Below are 15490 nucleotides of genomic sequence, written 5' to 3' on the forward strand. Positions count from 1 at the left end.
TGGGAGAGGTGCGGGGGCAGATTTCCAGAGAGCTGAGATGCTTTGGGTCATGCCCAGGACTCGAAGCTTTGCTACAGGAGGCAGCCGTCCCCTCCTCACTCTACAGCTGCATATTACCTGACCAGGAGTGCAAATCCCCCTCCCCCCCACATACACTGCGAGGGCCTGAGGGCGGGATCGGAGAGGCAGGGGTGTGATCTGTTACTGTCCAGCAGCCACACACACACACACACATTGGAGTTACTCCCTTACACCACTTTCCGAATGTCTGGCTGCACAAGTGCCACAAATCGTCACCCCTTTCGTTCAGTCAGAGCATGGCCTGTGTGGAGACCGGCCCTGCTAACTAATATAAATAGACATCAAATGTGCTGCTCTGAGTTCCCAGCGCCTCCTTTGACTCTCTTCTCTGGATTCCTGTGGCACCCAGATGGCACAACCAGCTCAGGTTCTGGCCTGGGACAAGTGCTGTACGCACCCAGAGGGACAGGCCCTGCTCTGAAGAGCTTGCAGGCTAGGGGCTAGACACCAGGGGCAAGTTACGCCAGTCGAAGCTAAGATGTGAATGTAAAGCACTCTAGCTATACTGGTCCAATCCCCCTCCCACAGGGGGACACTTTTATTCTTGTCTAGAAGGGGCTTTTTTCAGTTTAAATGTCTCTTTGGAAGGGGTTTAAGCTAAATTAAAAAAAAAAAAAAGACACTTTTATTCTGGCCTCAGGAATCCTCACTGGAGGAGGTGGTGGTGGATTTATACTGGGGTAACTATAATTATACTTGCATCTGAAGAAGTGAGGTTCTTACCCACGAAAGCTTATGCTCCCTGTACTTCTGTTAGTCTCAAAGGTGCCACAGGACCCTCTGTTGCTTTTTATAATTATACTGGTCTAACTGGTAAAACTTTCCTGTGTAGACAAGACAGACACAGGCCGGGAGGGAAACAGGAACAGGCGGGGAAGTGGCTTGTCCAGGGTCACCCAGCTCTCCTGACTCCCACTCCAGTGCGCTACCCAGTGGGCCATGCCGCTTCTCATCTGTGTCTATTGCTGTACATTGTTTTGACCTCGTGACTTGTCTGTCACTTCGCCCCATCCCGTATCTGTTTGTGGCAGACCACAGCGAGACTTTGGCCTAAGAGTGCCTTTAAACTGACCCTGGTGCAAATTGCTAATACAGTGGCAGACTCTGCTCCAGGCAGTGACTGCCAGGACACGTCTACACTACATGGTTAACCTGGCTTCTTGCCTTAAACCCAGCAAAGCCTCCGATCTGGGTTGGGAGGTGGCTCCCACCAGCTACCCGGCCTGGCTGAGGGCAGTGGCTTAGAGTCAAGCGCTGCGTTAACTCGGGCTAGAACCCACCACTTTGCAGCGAGGACACAGGCCAAACCACTTGAGTGCTGCTGGGCTCCTAGGCCTTCCCACAAGCCCCTGCCACAGCACAGACAAGTTTTTCTGCAGTTGCCTAGGGTGACTCAGTGCAAAGAACCATGGGATATGCCCTCAGACACACACAGGCGGGTGCAGAAATGGTGAGGCCACAGGAATCCGAGTCAGGCTCTCCTGTGGGGATGCTCACGCCCAGGCTCGGCTAGCCAGGGTGCTCAGACCTGGACAGTGTGGTCCTAGCCTTAGTGGTAGGAAGTGAGAGCTCTGAGTGGCCGAAGAGGATGAGAGCAAGTAACCACAGCATGGGGGTAAAAATCCCCACTGGCACCACCTTTTCAACTCAGCGCTTTGTTCCAGATGCGTGCACATGTTAATTCCAAGTGGTTCATTTTCCGCAAGTACGTGGACAACTTTCTTCACTGGCTCATGCCGTCCACCATTATCCCGTTATACACAATGGTAAGGCCTTCTTCTCTGTCCCCTGCCTGCTCTCCCTTCCCCCTGGTGTAGTCTCTGCTCACCCCGAAGGGCTGACTATCTTTGCACTCTGGCGCAGGTCACGTTCACCAGAATACGCTACCACGAGGCGCGGCAGCGCTGGAAATGGCAGAACAAGGTGAGTGGGAATTGGAGCCAATTTTCACTGACCCAGACATTCAGAGCGTCTCGTGCCCTCCCCCTTTGCCCTCCTCAGATGATAGAAGCAGGTGTCCCTGCCACTGGTAGGTACTTTTCCCAGCCCCTTCTGGCTGCGTTGGCCTGCCGTGCTGGGCAGCAGCACCGCTTGCCCTTGGCTCGAGACACCCCTGGCTGTGAATCTGCATTGCCAGAGCCGAAACTGAGTGAGTAGGGGCCAGGGGCTCAGAGCTTCCTCAGAAAGCAGCATGGTGGAGCTCCTGTCTCAGCGGGCTGTTCCCCCAGCCCCAGGCTGCGGATTGGTCATTTCCCAGAACCCTAATGCAGGGAGCTGTGCCACTCTGCACAGAGAGCACGCGTCTTGCCCCAGGTTCCTGCAAGGAGCAGACACTGGTTCAGCCCCGTTCCAGCTCTGCTCCCTGCAGTGTCTCCCCATGGCTCAGCGTCGCACATTTGTACTGGGTGCATCATGTCCCCCGCCAGTAACTAGTGCACTAGGGGATAACAGTCAACTACTGCTGCTTACTAATGGAGGTGCTCCTTTCGCTCAGCTGGTCTGTGCTAGTGGTGTTGAAAGTCCCGGTGACAATGGGGGAGGGGTTATTATGCTAGCAAGTGAGGACAATTGAGTAAAATGCCAAAGAGCCCTTCAGATACGGAGATTGTTTTTACTCTACTGGATGTTCGTGCAGAACAGCTGAGGGGGGGGGGGGGGGGGGGCGACGGATGGACAGTGGGAAAGGGCCACTGGGGAGGTGGCCTGCTTCAGCTTTCCACACCAGTGACTTGTGCATGGCGGCTCTACCTCTTGCTGGGAGAGAGCAAATGACGGGCAGGAAACTGCCCTCTGGGTTTGGTGCTATGGTAGCTGTGGGCTTAAGCCCCACCTGCCAGCATGAATACAGGCCTTCCGCGTGCAGCCCTTTCAGCCCAGTCCCCCTTGTCTGACTTTATCACAAGCATGCCCCCAAAGACGCCTTTCCACCCCGGCATACCTCCCCCAGCGCTTTTGCCTGGCCTGTGAACTTAGGCCAGTCACATGGGCAGTGGGTAGGGCAGGCTGTGCCTCCCCAAACAGCCAGATGTGGCTCCGCCCACATTCTGCCCCAGGGCCATGCTGCTCACCTTCCCGGGGCCGTGGGGGCTGCAGGCACTAGCCAGCCTGGGGCAGAGGCCGGCGGCCGCAGTGAGGGGGCTCTGGGTTCTGGGGTGCATGGAAGGGGGGGGCTGGGGGCTAGCCTCCCCCAGCCAGCGGTTCATGTGCCGCCCATGGCCAGTCATTGGGCCGAGTGTAGGTGGCCTGTCTGACAAAATCCTTTCTGGCTAGTGACACAAAGTGATCGGCATGGCTAGCATCCGCCAACCCTGGAGAATACCTGTGACAGGAGGCTCCGCTCACGGCCAGGATGGCACCTCCTCCTGGCCGCTCTGCGGAATAGCTCATCAGGTCAACGCCCCTTCCTGCGGTTCCATGCCACTCTGTCCCTCTCTGCCAGTGTGCAGCCCTCTCTTGCTCCACAAGCTGCTGCTGCCTCTCCGTGACTCCACCTCCGGCCAGCTCATATATGCGTTGTCCCCTTCCGGGTCACCAGGGACTCACTCCCTAGCAGTCTCAGGCAGTCTCCCCATTCACTGCCCCCTGGGGCCACACCTCAGTGCCTGGCCAGGAACCTGGACCTGCCCTCTGCTGCGGGATCTGGCTCAGGGACCCTCTAGCCACCAGCCAAGGTCTGGTCCCTCCTGGACCTCACGGCCTTTCCCTGAGCTCTCTTCTAACATTTGGTGCCAGCCCCACCACTCCCTCCTCCTGGGGAGCAACTGCAGGCCACCTGTCTCCACAGCCTCCAAACACTCCTCCCTCTCCCAGGAGTGCCTGCGGCATTTCCTAGCAGCCCCCTCTGCTATCACCTTCCTGCCTTTCTACGCCCAGCCCAGTTCCTTCCTCCCACTCTCAGCCGGGAGTGGGGACAGGACTCAGCCACCTGATTCCTCCCAGCTGTGGCCTGTTGGGTTAATTAGCCCCCTTCTCAACCTGCCTTAGCCCTTCCAGGGCCAGTGTGGGGTGAGCGCCCCCTCTCCGAACCCCACAGGAGCTTCCGAGAGCAGCAAGCCCTTCCTGTATCAGTGCGTCTTCGCTGGGAAGGAAGGAAGATGTGTCTCAGCTCACGTTAGCTAAGATGGTGGAAACCCGAGCGAAGATAAGGTGGTGTGTGGCTTTCACAGGATTTAGCAGGTTGAGGCAAACCCTAACCTCCCCCAGCTCGACTTAACCATGGGGAGCTTAGGGTTGCCTTCAACCTGCTAACAAACTGCCCTGTTCTCATGAGGACTTTCCGTCCTGTCAGCTAACCTGAGCGAAGGACGCCCCTTTTTCTGAGTGAAGACAAGTCCCCTGAGATGTCTCCACTGGCAGCTGTGAGGCTGGAGAGGCTGCTCTAGACCAGAGGAGGGGCCTGCAATGCTCTGTGCTGATACTTAGCCAACCGGGCTTGACTTCCGTCCTCTCAGCAAACTCCTTTTCCTGATCACACTGGGGCTTCGGGGCTTGGCTTAGGGTGACCAGATGTCCCGATTTTAGAGAGACAGGCCTGATATTTGGGGCTTCTTTTAATAGGGGCTCCTATTACCCCCCACCCCCCTCCTGATTTTTCACACTTGCTATCTGGTTACCCTGGCTTGGCTTAGCAGTCGAGCCTTCCTCTGGAGTGCCCCAGTTGGTGGGAAAGGCTCCATGCTGGGGGCGGTGTAATTCCTGCCCGAGGGCAGGGGCGAGGAGGGTTATTATAAAGTGGTGTGTTCTCTCTGCTAGGGGCAAAACAAGCCTTCTGAGCCAGGCTGAATTTCTCCTTATACTTGCAGGTGATTAACAACGGACTCTTCGTAATTGGGGCAGCAGCAGCACTGGGGGGCAGCTACCCGCTCATAAAGTGGCTCTCCCGTAAGTCCGACTCCTGCGCAGAAAAGCCGTGGAGCTGGATACTTCATCTCAAGAAAATTGGAAGTGTCCCGCCGGAAACACAGCTGGCATAAATGCCAGGGGAGCCGCTGAGGGGACACACAGCAAAGGCCTAGGCTGTAAACTCGGAGAGGCGACTAGGGGGAGGGACACAAAGGGGGCACCAGCTAAAGGGGACGCTCTCTCCCGGGCAGCCTCCGGCCACGCTGCCTGCCTGGGACGCTGCCCGCCGTGGTGTGGCACACGGGGGCTGCTCTCTATGGGCTGCCTCTGGCAGGCAGCGTGGCCAGAAGCTGCCTGGGAGAGGGCAGCGTCTGCATGCCGCACCAGGTAATGTGGCCGGAAAAGGAGAGGCTCTGGCCCCGCCTCTTCCCTTCCGGCTCTGGCCCTGCCCCTTCATCTCCCCAGCTGCCAGCCTTGCCCCCTTCCCCAGCGTTTTGGGGTGGGTCATGTGACCCTTTGCCTCCCCCCCGGGTCGCCATTGAGATCCTTCCAAGGTGCCACACATCCTAGCGTCAGGAAGTCCCCATCAGGCGGGATGTTCCAGAATGAACCTCCACCCCTCGTCAGACTTGGACTTCAGTGCAGAGTCATGCTCACCGCAAGCCACGTGTCTCCACAGGGAGGCTGCTGGCCACTCGGATGGGACCAAACTCCCATTAGGACTTTCTGCCGAGAGAGCTCCTCCATGGTTTTCAAACTGGCTCTTACCGGCTCTCCTGGTAATATTGAAAGGCAGTTTGCGGGCAGGCAGCTCCCCAATCATAGATCACTGTCGCTGAAACAGTTCAGTTCTGTTTCCCTCTGGAAAGTTTTACTGCTATTGAGTTTGTTTAGGTCCAGGATTTCCCGGCACCCCCATCCCTCTGTTTGGCAGGATGAGTACTAGGATACAACCACCTGGGTTAGCCTTGGTTCAGCAAGAACCTTGGGCATGCGGCTAACTCTGGGCAGCGTGGAGAGTCCCATTGAGTTCAGTGGGATTACTCATGTGCCTAAAGTCAGACACTGGCTGAAATGAGGCCTAAGCGCTCATGTAACACATGGGATTTTTAATCAGTAAACTCCCATTATTTTGTCACCCTTGTCTACCCAAATAAAAGCTGTTTGAAACAAAAGATGGAACATATAAACCTTTGTGATTCAGACATGTTTTGCTGCTGCGCATTTCGTCAGCTAGCCAGTGCTCAGCTCTGCCTGGCCTGTTTGTGGGGTCTCCTAGCCACTAACATACCCTGGCTGGCTGGTCCCAGAAATGTGGGTGCTTTGCACTGTTCTTGGAATCAGGCGCAGCGATTGCTCCCTGGGATTGTCACTTGGTGCCTCAGTGCTAGCTACTAGCTTTTGTACCTCACTGCCGTGATTGTCCAGGCCTGGGAGAGTAAAGTGCAAAACGGGGATTAGTACTGGCCCCCCACCCTGAGACTGCACCCTCGTAGTGCCTGTTGGGGGTCTGGGCGTGGGGCAGGACTGAGTGTGAGGCTTCCTTCTTTCAAAATTGAAAACCGATTGGTTTTTTTAAATGAAACAACTTGTCAGTAGAAAGTTCCAGGATGTGCTTGAAAAGCCTGGGCCCATTTCAGCCCGTGCCCAGCAGAAAGGGAGGTGGCGGGATAATGGCCAGGCACTGCTTTGCGAGTAGCTCTCCTGAGAGATGGCATTGAGCTTCGTCTGGCTGGTTTGTTTCTCTGGGCTCATGATCTCTGTGGCAGGGCGTAAGGTCTCTCAGTGTCCCCTGCTGGAGCCCCAGTGCGGCTCCTGGGTGTTTGCTCCAAGCAGACTGTGGGGAGGGGCTTGGGGTGTTGTGAGTTTGATCCTCGCAAGGGGCAGCTGAACCTAGAGAGAGGGGTTACTGCTTTGTTCACGTGTGCTTAGAGCAGTTTCTAGGGTTTTGGTGCTACAGGCCCAGTTCAGCAAAGCACAGCTGTAATGTCGCCCTGAAGTCAGTGGGCGGTAGCCACGTATTTAAACGAACACCTTGCGTCGCTGGGATGTAACGGCATAAGCCGTGTGTAGCGTGCGGCCTGAACCTGGGATGGGTTTCCCGGTGTGGGTTTTGGCTGCAGCCCCAGAGAGGGCACCTGGCCGTGCCTCGGCATCGCAGGAAGTTTCTCTCCAGCCGCAGAGCTCGTGGCCCACTCACTCCCTAACAGGGGCATTTGGAGCTATGCAGCATCCCAGCGCAGAGGGGCAGGGTCCCGTCCCTGAGACCACATTAACTCCCGAGCTCGGCTTGTAACTGCAGCATTGGGCACACGACCCGTTCCCCCTCCGGGAGGGGTCCTGTAAGGGACCCAAAGATTCCTGCGTCGGGGGGAAGACACACACGCAGCGCAGCACAGAGGTAATACCTGACGCTCCTCCAGCTCCGCTGCGCTGTGCATACCATCCGTCAGCCTTCAAACAAGGGCCTGGCTCAACGCACCTGGTGTGGGCAGCCCGGCTTTGCCACGAGCACCCATTGCCAGCAGTCAGTCCCATGGTCCTCAGGTCTGCTGCCATCTGCGGGGGGCACATCCTCGCTGGCAGTGCGGGCCCAGATCACTTGACCGTCCAGGGTGCAATGTGTTGATGGGGGTATTGTGAGTATCACAGCTCTAGAGCCAGTCAGGGGGGTGGTATTAGGCAGAGTCCCTTGGACCTGGCGACGCCTGCTCCACCGATGTGTGCGGGAGCTGACTGGAGCCAGCACAGGCTGGAGAGGAGCAGGAGGCGGAAGGTAGAGTAACCCCCGCAGTGCTTTCACTGGCACCTTCTGCCTCTCCAAGCCGCTCCAGCGCATGGGCAGACGGGAGGGGGCTAGCTCAGTAGGGGGAGGGACAGGGGACGCCCAAGTCACCTCTGACCAGGGCTTGTACTCGTATCCAGACGAGCTGTGTGACGTGACCTGGGTTGGGCTCATCTGGCTGGATTAAACCAGTCCACTCCCTCGAGAGGCAGCCAACAGAAGGCGTCACGCAGGCTGCGGACACACACTGCAGGCCAGCTGCCGGGTTTGATGTATTTTTATTAATAGACCAGAGTGGGGATGTGACATGATGCTACAGGCAAATTGTTCTCACACATAAAGCAAGTTCTAGATCGGTGTGGGTAAACTGTGGCCCGCGGGCCACTTCTGTCAGACCATTTAATTTGGCCCTCAGCTCCTCCCAGGGAGCAGGGTTGGGGATTTACATCTCTCCGCGCGGCTCCCAGGAAGCAGCCGGCATGACCGCCCTCCGGCTCCTACATCGTACGTGGAGGTGTGGCCAGGCGGCTCTGTGTGCTGCCCCATCCGCAGGCGCTGCCCCCATTGGCCACGGTTCCCGACCAATGGGAGCTTCAGGGGTGGCGTCTGCGGACAGGACAGGGGGCAGAGCCGCCTGGCTCTGCCTCAGGGCCAAAGGGGGGACATGCTTCTGGGAGCTGCTTGTGGTAAGCACTGCCCGGGGCCTGCACCCTTCAGCCCCCCCCCCCCCCATGCCCCAATCCTGATCCCCCTCCTGCCCTCCAAACCCCTCCATCCCAGCCCAGAGCCCCCTTGTACCCCAAGCCCCGCACCCCCAGCCAGAGCCCTCACCCCCATGCTCCAACAGCCTGCCCCATCTCTGATCCCCCTCCCGCCCTCTGAACCCATTGGTCCCAGCCCAGAGCACCCTCCTGCACCTCAAACCCCTCATCCCCAGCCCCACCTCAGAGCCCTCACCCTCCAATACCTCAACCCAGAGCCCCCTCCCACACCCTGAACTCCTCATTTCTGGCCCCACCCCAGAGACTGCAGTCCCAGCTGGAGCCCTCACCCCCTCCCGCCCCCCGATCTCATAAGCATTCATGGCCCGCCATACAATTTCCATACCCTGATGTGGCCCTCAGGCCAAAAAGTTTGCCCACCCCTGTTCTAGATTCATACAGACTTTTACAGGCATGACCCTCTGAAATAAGAATTAGTCATTCAATGCAGCACTTCCAGCTAGCACTGAGCACGGAGACACCCCCGGGATGTGCCTGTCGCTTTCTCCTGGGGTGCGTGTGTCCGACTGACTCACTGCGAAGGGGAGGAGGATCCTTGTGAGATGGGATGAAGTTAGTGTAGAAATCTGCCTGCTGCACCTGACACATTTCACATTTGGAACAGTTGTTTCCCTGCCACTAACCCATCATTGCGAAGGCTCAGCCCCCAAGGCTTACGGGTGCAGCTGGGGCTGCAGACCCACTCCGAAATGCAGCAGAAAACTGAGGGGTCAGTCACTGGCAAGAGGGCAATGATTTAGGAAGATGTGGGGCACGTCGCTGACTGCTCCCTCTTTCCAGCCACCAGCATCCACCCACCCCTATGGCCACCACCCTCCCAGTGGGTTTACAGCTCTGGAGACCGGCACGTGGCCCGACCCCAGAATGACGTTAGCACTGTCTTTCCTACAAGACCTGCAATAGTTCCCGTAACAGAGCGCAGCACAGCTGGCCAGGGATTGGAGTGAGCGCTGTCTTTGAGCGGAGAGCTTTAGACTAGAAAGAAGGTGGCATCTGGTAAAATGCCAAGCCAAGATCAATATTGGGTGCAGGTTGAAAACTAGTAACAATGCAGGCTTGTTTCAAGCTCTAGCAGCAGCCAGTGCTCGCAGGTATTTGCAGCGTGAGTTGAGAGCGATGGTGGGATTGTTATCCAGGAGCCCCTGCTAATGCAAACTGATCATAATCCCACCCATCAAAGCTTATGCTGCGGCCCTCTCACAGCCCTATTAACACAGCTTGCAGGAGCCACGCAGAGGGAGGAGGTTGCTGGAGGTGCACAACACAGCCCGCTGGACAAAGCCTGCCCTTCACTGGCAGCGTCATGGAAGAAGGGAACAGCGTACAGCAGTTCTTTGCTTAGAGAATAAAATGCTGGCGCCCTTAGTTTGGTATTTCCTGGTTTAACAGCCGAGCCTTCACAGGCTGTACAGGGTAGTGCCACGTCATTCTCCATTGAATCTGGGGTTCATGACAGTGGTGGTAGCACTCTGGAAAAGGGGATTATCACCCTGGGAAGAAAAACCAGACAGGTACGTTGTTAGTGCTGCCTGGATGTATCAGAAACAGAGCCTCAGTTCACCCAGCTGGCTAAGGTTCGGCTCGAGCGAACATTACAAACGGATGGAGAGACGGGCTGCTCACGTGTGGTCCTCCCCCAGTTTGGTGACAGGTGAGCCATTGCTCCTCTGCTATGATGTGGACACACTGCTCCAACCCTCCAATACTCATCCTCAGGTGCAGAAGCATTTGCCCAGGTGAGAGCTTCTGGACTATAAAGAACCTGGTACGGCCAGGCGGCTGTCCCTCTCAGAGGCAGTGGGCAGCCAGTGGAGCGGCTATGCAATTCAGTTCTGCAACTTTTAACTTTTCAGGTCCCCATACCAGCCATGTGCCGATGATTTCTGGTTAGGGCTGCATGGGCATTTCCTCCTTCCTGCCATGAGACCAACCCGGGCATGAGAGGCAGCAGCGATGTGCAACGGGAGACATCTCCGCTAGCCAGGGGCCTCCAGATAAACCTGCTTTGGGTAAGTCTCTGGGCCCCCTGTGTCTCCCACACTGTAGAAGGGAAAGTCTACCCCATCTTGTACCCAAACCATGCGTGCCCCTCAGCATCTGTGTCTGTTCTCTCAACAGCTCCAGCCTGGGGCCATAAAGGAGCCACTGGCCCTGGTGCTGGGTTTGGGGAGGGTATAGGACACGTGAGGCCCACCAGGAATTAAAGCCTGGGAACCACTTGGCAGTGGCTTGTGCCCAGTTATTTCCCACACCTGCACGATTGCAAGAGGGCCTGAGGCCTCCTCCCCAGAGCCCACCCGCCCCACAACTAAGAATAGACACCCGTCAGGCTGGCAGGGCTCCAACCAGCCCTGGGGAAAGGCAGGGCAGGCCGAACAGGGCGGCTGTCTGTGGGGTGCCTCGGGAACGGCAGAGCCAGCTCACCTCGTTCCACTTGGCCTTCAACTTCTCCTTCTCGAACCTGCTGTACTCCCTGCGGTCGAACACCTCCATCACCAGCCGCCACATCACCAGGAGCAGCAGCCCAATCAGGGCCACGCCCGCGACGGTGCCGCCCACGATCGCAGCGATGTTTGGGGGCTGCGGACACTCTGGGGATCAGAGAGAGCACGGGACAGTGTTCAGCCCTGCCGCCAGCAGCCAGGCTGGTGACACATCCAGCAGGGTGTGATGAGAGCGGGCCACACACCGAGCCCGACGGGGCCTGTTGTATTGCAGTTAGCGTGGGCTGTACACCACCAAAACAGAGCAGCAACCGCAGCACCCGGCGCCTGGCAGCGGCAGCAGGGTGCAGCCAGTCAACTGCTAGATCTGCAGGCTGCTTGCTGTTACCCCACTGGCACTCTGGGGACCAGTCTGCGGCGTCCAGCCGGCAGGGCCTGACCAGCTCCCTGGGGGCTGGGGGAGGGCCCTGCGGCTTGAATCCAGCGAGGAGCAGGACTCGGCAGGAAAGACAGAACGGGGAGGAAGGGAGGGGGTTTCAGAACCTGGTGGGAGGAAAGGAAAGGGCCATAAAGGCCTCTCTGCGCTCACCAAGGGACCCAGCGCTGGCTGTGACTGCGGGCCACTCTGTAATAATAATAATATACAGAGATAGACCTATCTCCTAGAACTGGAAGGGACCCTGAAAAGTCATCGAGTCCAGCCCCCTGCCTTCACTAGCAAGACCAAGTACTGATTTGGCCCCAGATCCCTATGTGGCCCCCTTAAGCAGGGCCAGCTCCAGGCACCAGCTTGGCAAGCAGGTGCTTGGGGCGGCCACTCCGGAGAGGGGCGGCAGGTCCAGCTATTCGGCGGACGATCCCTCACTCCCGCTCGGAGCAAAGGCCCTTCCGCCGAATTGCCGCCGCAAATCGCCATCGTAGCTTTTTTTTTTTTTTTTGGCTGCTTGGGGTGGCCAAAACCCTGGAGCCGGCCCTGCCCTTAAGGATTGAACTTACAACCCTGGGTTTAGCAGGCCAATGCTCAAATCACTGAGCTATCCCTCCCCCCATGGACCAGCACTAGCCACGCTCATCTCCAGAACATTCTCTGTCGGGGTGACAGTGTTCTTCCCCTCCTCTCATGGGGGGCGCTGCTCTGGGATGGCGGCAGGGGACTCCCCACTGGCAAGGGCGGGGCGTGTTTCTCATGGCATCTTTACTTATTTTGAATGAAGCAAAATCCCCAATACTTTCTTTCTGTTTGAAAATTCCCCTCCTGCTGCGCCTGTAGGGGGCGCTGTATCCTCTTCTGGGTTTGGCAGGCTGGCTCTGGTGCGAAACCCACCCCGCTTTACGGAGTACAGAGAGGGGTGTGGGACGAGATTCCAGTACCTTTCTTGCCAATGACTTGAAAGGAGTACTGGTCCTCCCCATCCTCCTGTCTCATGAGGTAGGTAATCCAGCAATTCTCCGAGTCCTTCTCCCGGCACTGCCGGCCGCCTGCGAACGAACTGAGTTTGGCGATGTTCGAACACGCAGCTGAGCAGTTCTTCTGAAATGGGCCGCTCTCGAACGCATGGCACTCCACACAGGAGCTAGAAGACAGACCCAGGAGGCGCATGGCTCGGACAATAGGTTGGCTGGCAGCTCAGGGATGGGGGACCCATGTGTGCGGTGGGAAGGAATATTCCCCAGCTCCGACTGGCAGTGGCCTTGGGGGCTTTGCCTTCCTCTGCAGCATGGCGTGCACGTCGCTTGCCAGGATTATCCGGGTGTAACGCATTTACCCAGCAGCTGCTTCACTAACCAACCCAGCCTAAGAGAGCAGTGTGACCCTGCTGTGCCTTGCCCCCCATTCTCTGCTGGGGGGCTGTCACACTGTGGTCTCCCGTGGGCTGCTGGGTGCAGTGTGTGGGCACCCGGTGGTGCTGCGAGCCAGTGACATGCGGGAGGTCAGACCGGACAACCTGCTGCTCCCTTCTGGCCTTGCGCTTGGGGCTGGTTAGCTAGTGACTCAGACACACGGGGCAGGAGGAGGCAGACTGATGGCTGGGAAGAGAAGGGGGCTATCTGGGACTGGGGTTCCATGGACCTCAGAAGCCTCCTGGGGGGCAGAGTTGCTGGGGGCACTCGCGGGCCAAGGGCAGCTGTAGAGCCAGGTTCTTGTGCCGCCACCCCACAACCGTGGGGCCGAAGTGGCCATTAGCACAAGCTTTTCAGATTAGCACCTTGGAGGAGAGAGGGAAACCGCACCCGCGCAGGGCCCCTGGGCTCCCAGCACCTGCTCCAGCCAGGGGAGACGAGAGCATGGGGAGCAGCCTGGCTCGGGCGCTTCTGCCGGTCACTTACATGTATCGGGCACAGGGCGAAGGACAGCCAGGGCACTCCTCGCAGAACGGGGGTTGGTAGCCCGGCTTACACTGGCACATATTGCACTGGCAGTGCCCACGGTTGCTGCACACTTTCCCCCGCGTGTTGACACAGCCGTCTGTAGACTTCTTGCACTGGCAAGCGCTGCCTTCGAAGCCATCTTTGCATTTGCACTCCCCACAGTCACAGCGCCCTCTCTCTGGGGGGCAAACAGAGATTTTAGAGCCAATACCGCTGCTCTGGGACAAATCCCGTAGGCAGGTATCTGGGTGGGGCCACCGGGAGCTATGAACCTCTACAGTAACAGAAGAATCTAGGGGCCAATCATGTGAGAGTTATGGATTCCTTCACCAGCCTGGCCTTTGCCTGCCTGGATTTTCATCCTCACCTGACAGGCTCAGAACACATCCTTTCTTCCAGATGGGCAGGGCTTAAATGTTCAGAGTATTTCCTGAAGCCCCAGAGCTTGGGGTTTCAGCCCTGCAGGAAGCACCAGGGCTCAGGGCTTCTGCCCCGCAGGAGGTGCCAGGACTTGGGGCTTCAGCTCAGTGGGGCGCACTGGCACTTGGGGCTTCTGCCCCATGGGAGGCACCAGGGCTTGGGGCTTCACCTTGGTGGGGTACACCGGAACCTGGGGCTTTAGCTCTGTGGGTGCACTGGGGCTTGGGGCTTCTGGCCTGTGGGGTGTGCCGGGGCTCAGAGCTTCTGCTCTGTGGGGCATTGCAGAGCTTGGGGCTTCAGCCCTGTGGGCTTGAAAATATTTCTTGGAGCTCTGCCCCGGGCAGCTCAGGCTGAATTTAAATCCTGCACAAGGGGCCTTTCCTTCCTGGAAGCAGAAGGCTTAACCTGCAAGCGCTGATTTGCTCAGCAGGGGTTCAGCCCACCTGTATCAGAGGCAGGAAACCTTCCCAAGCAGCGTCCTGCAGGAGGGACCCCCGAGTGACATGGTCTTCCGGGTAGGGGCTCTGCACCTCCTTCCCCGCATGCAGCAGGCACATTTCTACGGCATCTCACTTAGTGAACTGGGCAGCTTGGGCTGTATCAGCATAACTACTGGACATCCAGTGGAGCACTCTGATACAGCTCGTCCCCGCAGGGCCACAAGGGACGGTGGGAAGTCAGAGGGAGGAGAAAGAGACCAGACATTAAGGCTCTCTCACTAGCTTCTCACAGCACATCCCTTGTTCGAGCACACCAAGCCCTGGGTGTTTAAGGAACGGCCTCGTGGGGAACTTGTGGAGTGGAAAGAAGCGTCTGGATGATGTTCCCGTTACAAATATTAACCTGCCCCAGGGCACGGAGCGTGCCGCCTGCACAGCCGTTGCTGCACTCCCACCAGGCGATTGTGTTTGCAAAGCACTGGGAAACGGGCTGTCTCGCCTATACAGCTCCACTGGATGGCGATCCAGGGCACGGCAGGCTAGTACGGAGGCTCTGACTGAGACTAACCCGGCTGTTTCTCTGGGATAAGGCCCGGGTCTAACTCAGGAGTTTGTCTGCTAAGAATAATGCACTGACGCGTGAGTGCACAGCGGGGGCCTGCAGCCAGTGCCCCGGAGCAGGTAGCCACTGGAACAGTGGCCATAGGACGGGAAGGGAGGGGGCCAAGTCAGACCACGGAGCCGTCACTCACCTTCACCGCCGCACAACTGTCCGTTATGGACCTCGCAATTCATGTTGTCGCACTCGCAGAAGGTCCCGTAGATCTGTTTGTTGGGCGTGTCGCTGGTGTGGCAGGTGCACTGGCCACACACGCAGTCCCCCAGGCCCGAGCAGATGACTGAGGCATTGTCCTTCCGACAGCTCCCTTCCAGCTCCTTGCTGGTTTTGCCTTTTGTTTCGCACTCGCAGTTCTTCCCAGTGTGGCTTGGATTGCAGCTGGTGTGAGAGGAGAGGAACCGAGAAATCAGGGTCAGTGGCAGGCGGTATGGGCTGGAATCTATTACATTGGTCAGACCATCCTCAGACCTGTCACAGCAACACAAAGAGCTTGTGCCTAGGAGCTGGTTCTTAGAGATAATGAGCACCTGAAGCCCCCTTGGTTTTCCATTGTTCATCCCTGTGACCACGGCACCCCATATTCTTCACAGTGATATAATTATGATATGAGTATTGCATAATTATGATATATTTTGTGCAAGACGGGTCATGTGAGGTGTCATTGGAAAAGTTATGATTTGCTGAATATGATTATCCTGTTTCTATGC

General features: G+C 57.5%; 2 protein-coding genes across 5 annotated transcripts in view; one reads left to right on the forward strand and one right to left on the reverse strand.

The window, feature by feature from the left end:
• Positions 1-6098, forward strand: part of KMO (kynurenine 3-monooxygenase) — a 38416-nt gene extending 32318 nt beyond the window's left edge. For 2 of the 3 annotated variants that reach the window (XM_054044131.1, XM_054044130.1), the window contains exons 13-15: positions 1746-1847; positions 1945-2004; positions 4884-6098. In XM_054044131.1, coding sequence (XP_053900106.1) covers positions 1746-1847; positions 1945-2004; positions 4884-5054 — 333 coding nt within the window. In that variant the 3' untranslated portion in view covers positions 5055-6098. The remainder of the gene's footprint in view (positions 1-1745; positions 1848-1944; positions 2005-4883) is intronic. The other variant, XM_054044129.1, reaches the window with a different exon arrangement.
• Positions 6099-8717: 2619 nt separating this feature from the next.
• The window catches only part of ITGB2 (integrin subunit beta 2), a 57376-nt gene continuing 50603 nt past the window's right edge, over positions 8718-15490 (reverse strand). For both annotated transcript variants that reach the window (XM_054044539.1, XM_054044541.1), the window contains 5 exons: positions 14917-15161; positions 13263-13482; positions 12306-12508; positions 10915-11081; positions 8718-9980 (listed from right to left, as the gene is read on the reverse strand). In XM_054044539.1, coding sequence (XP_053900514.1) covers positions 9915-9980; positions 10915-11081; positions 12306-12508; positions 13263-13482; positions 14917-15161 — 901 coding nt within the window. In that variant the 3' untranslated portion in view covers positions 8718-9914. The remainder of the gene's footprint in view (positions 9981-10914; positions 11082-12305; positions 12509-13262; positions 13483-14916; positions 15162-15490) is intronic.

Source organism: Malaclemys terrapin, chromosome 11 (assembly GCF_027887155.1).
Source record: "Malaclemys terrapin pileata isolate rMalTer1 chromosome 11, rMalTer1.hap1, whole genome shotgun sequence".
Classification (NCBI taxonomy): Eukaryota; Metazoa; Chordata; order Testudines; family Emydidae; genus Malaclemys; species Malaclemys terrapin.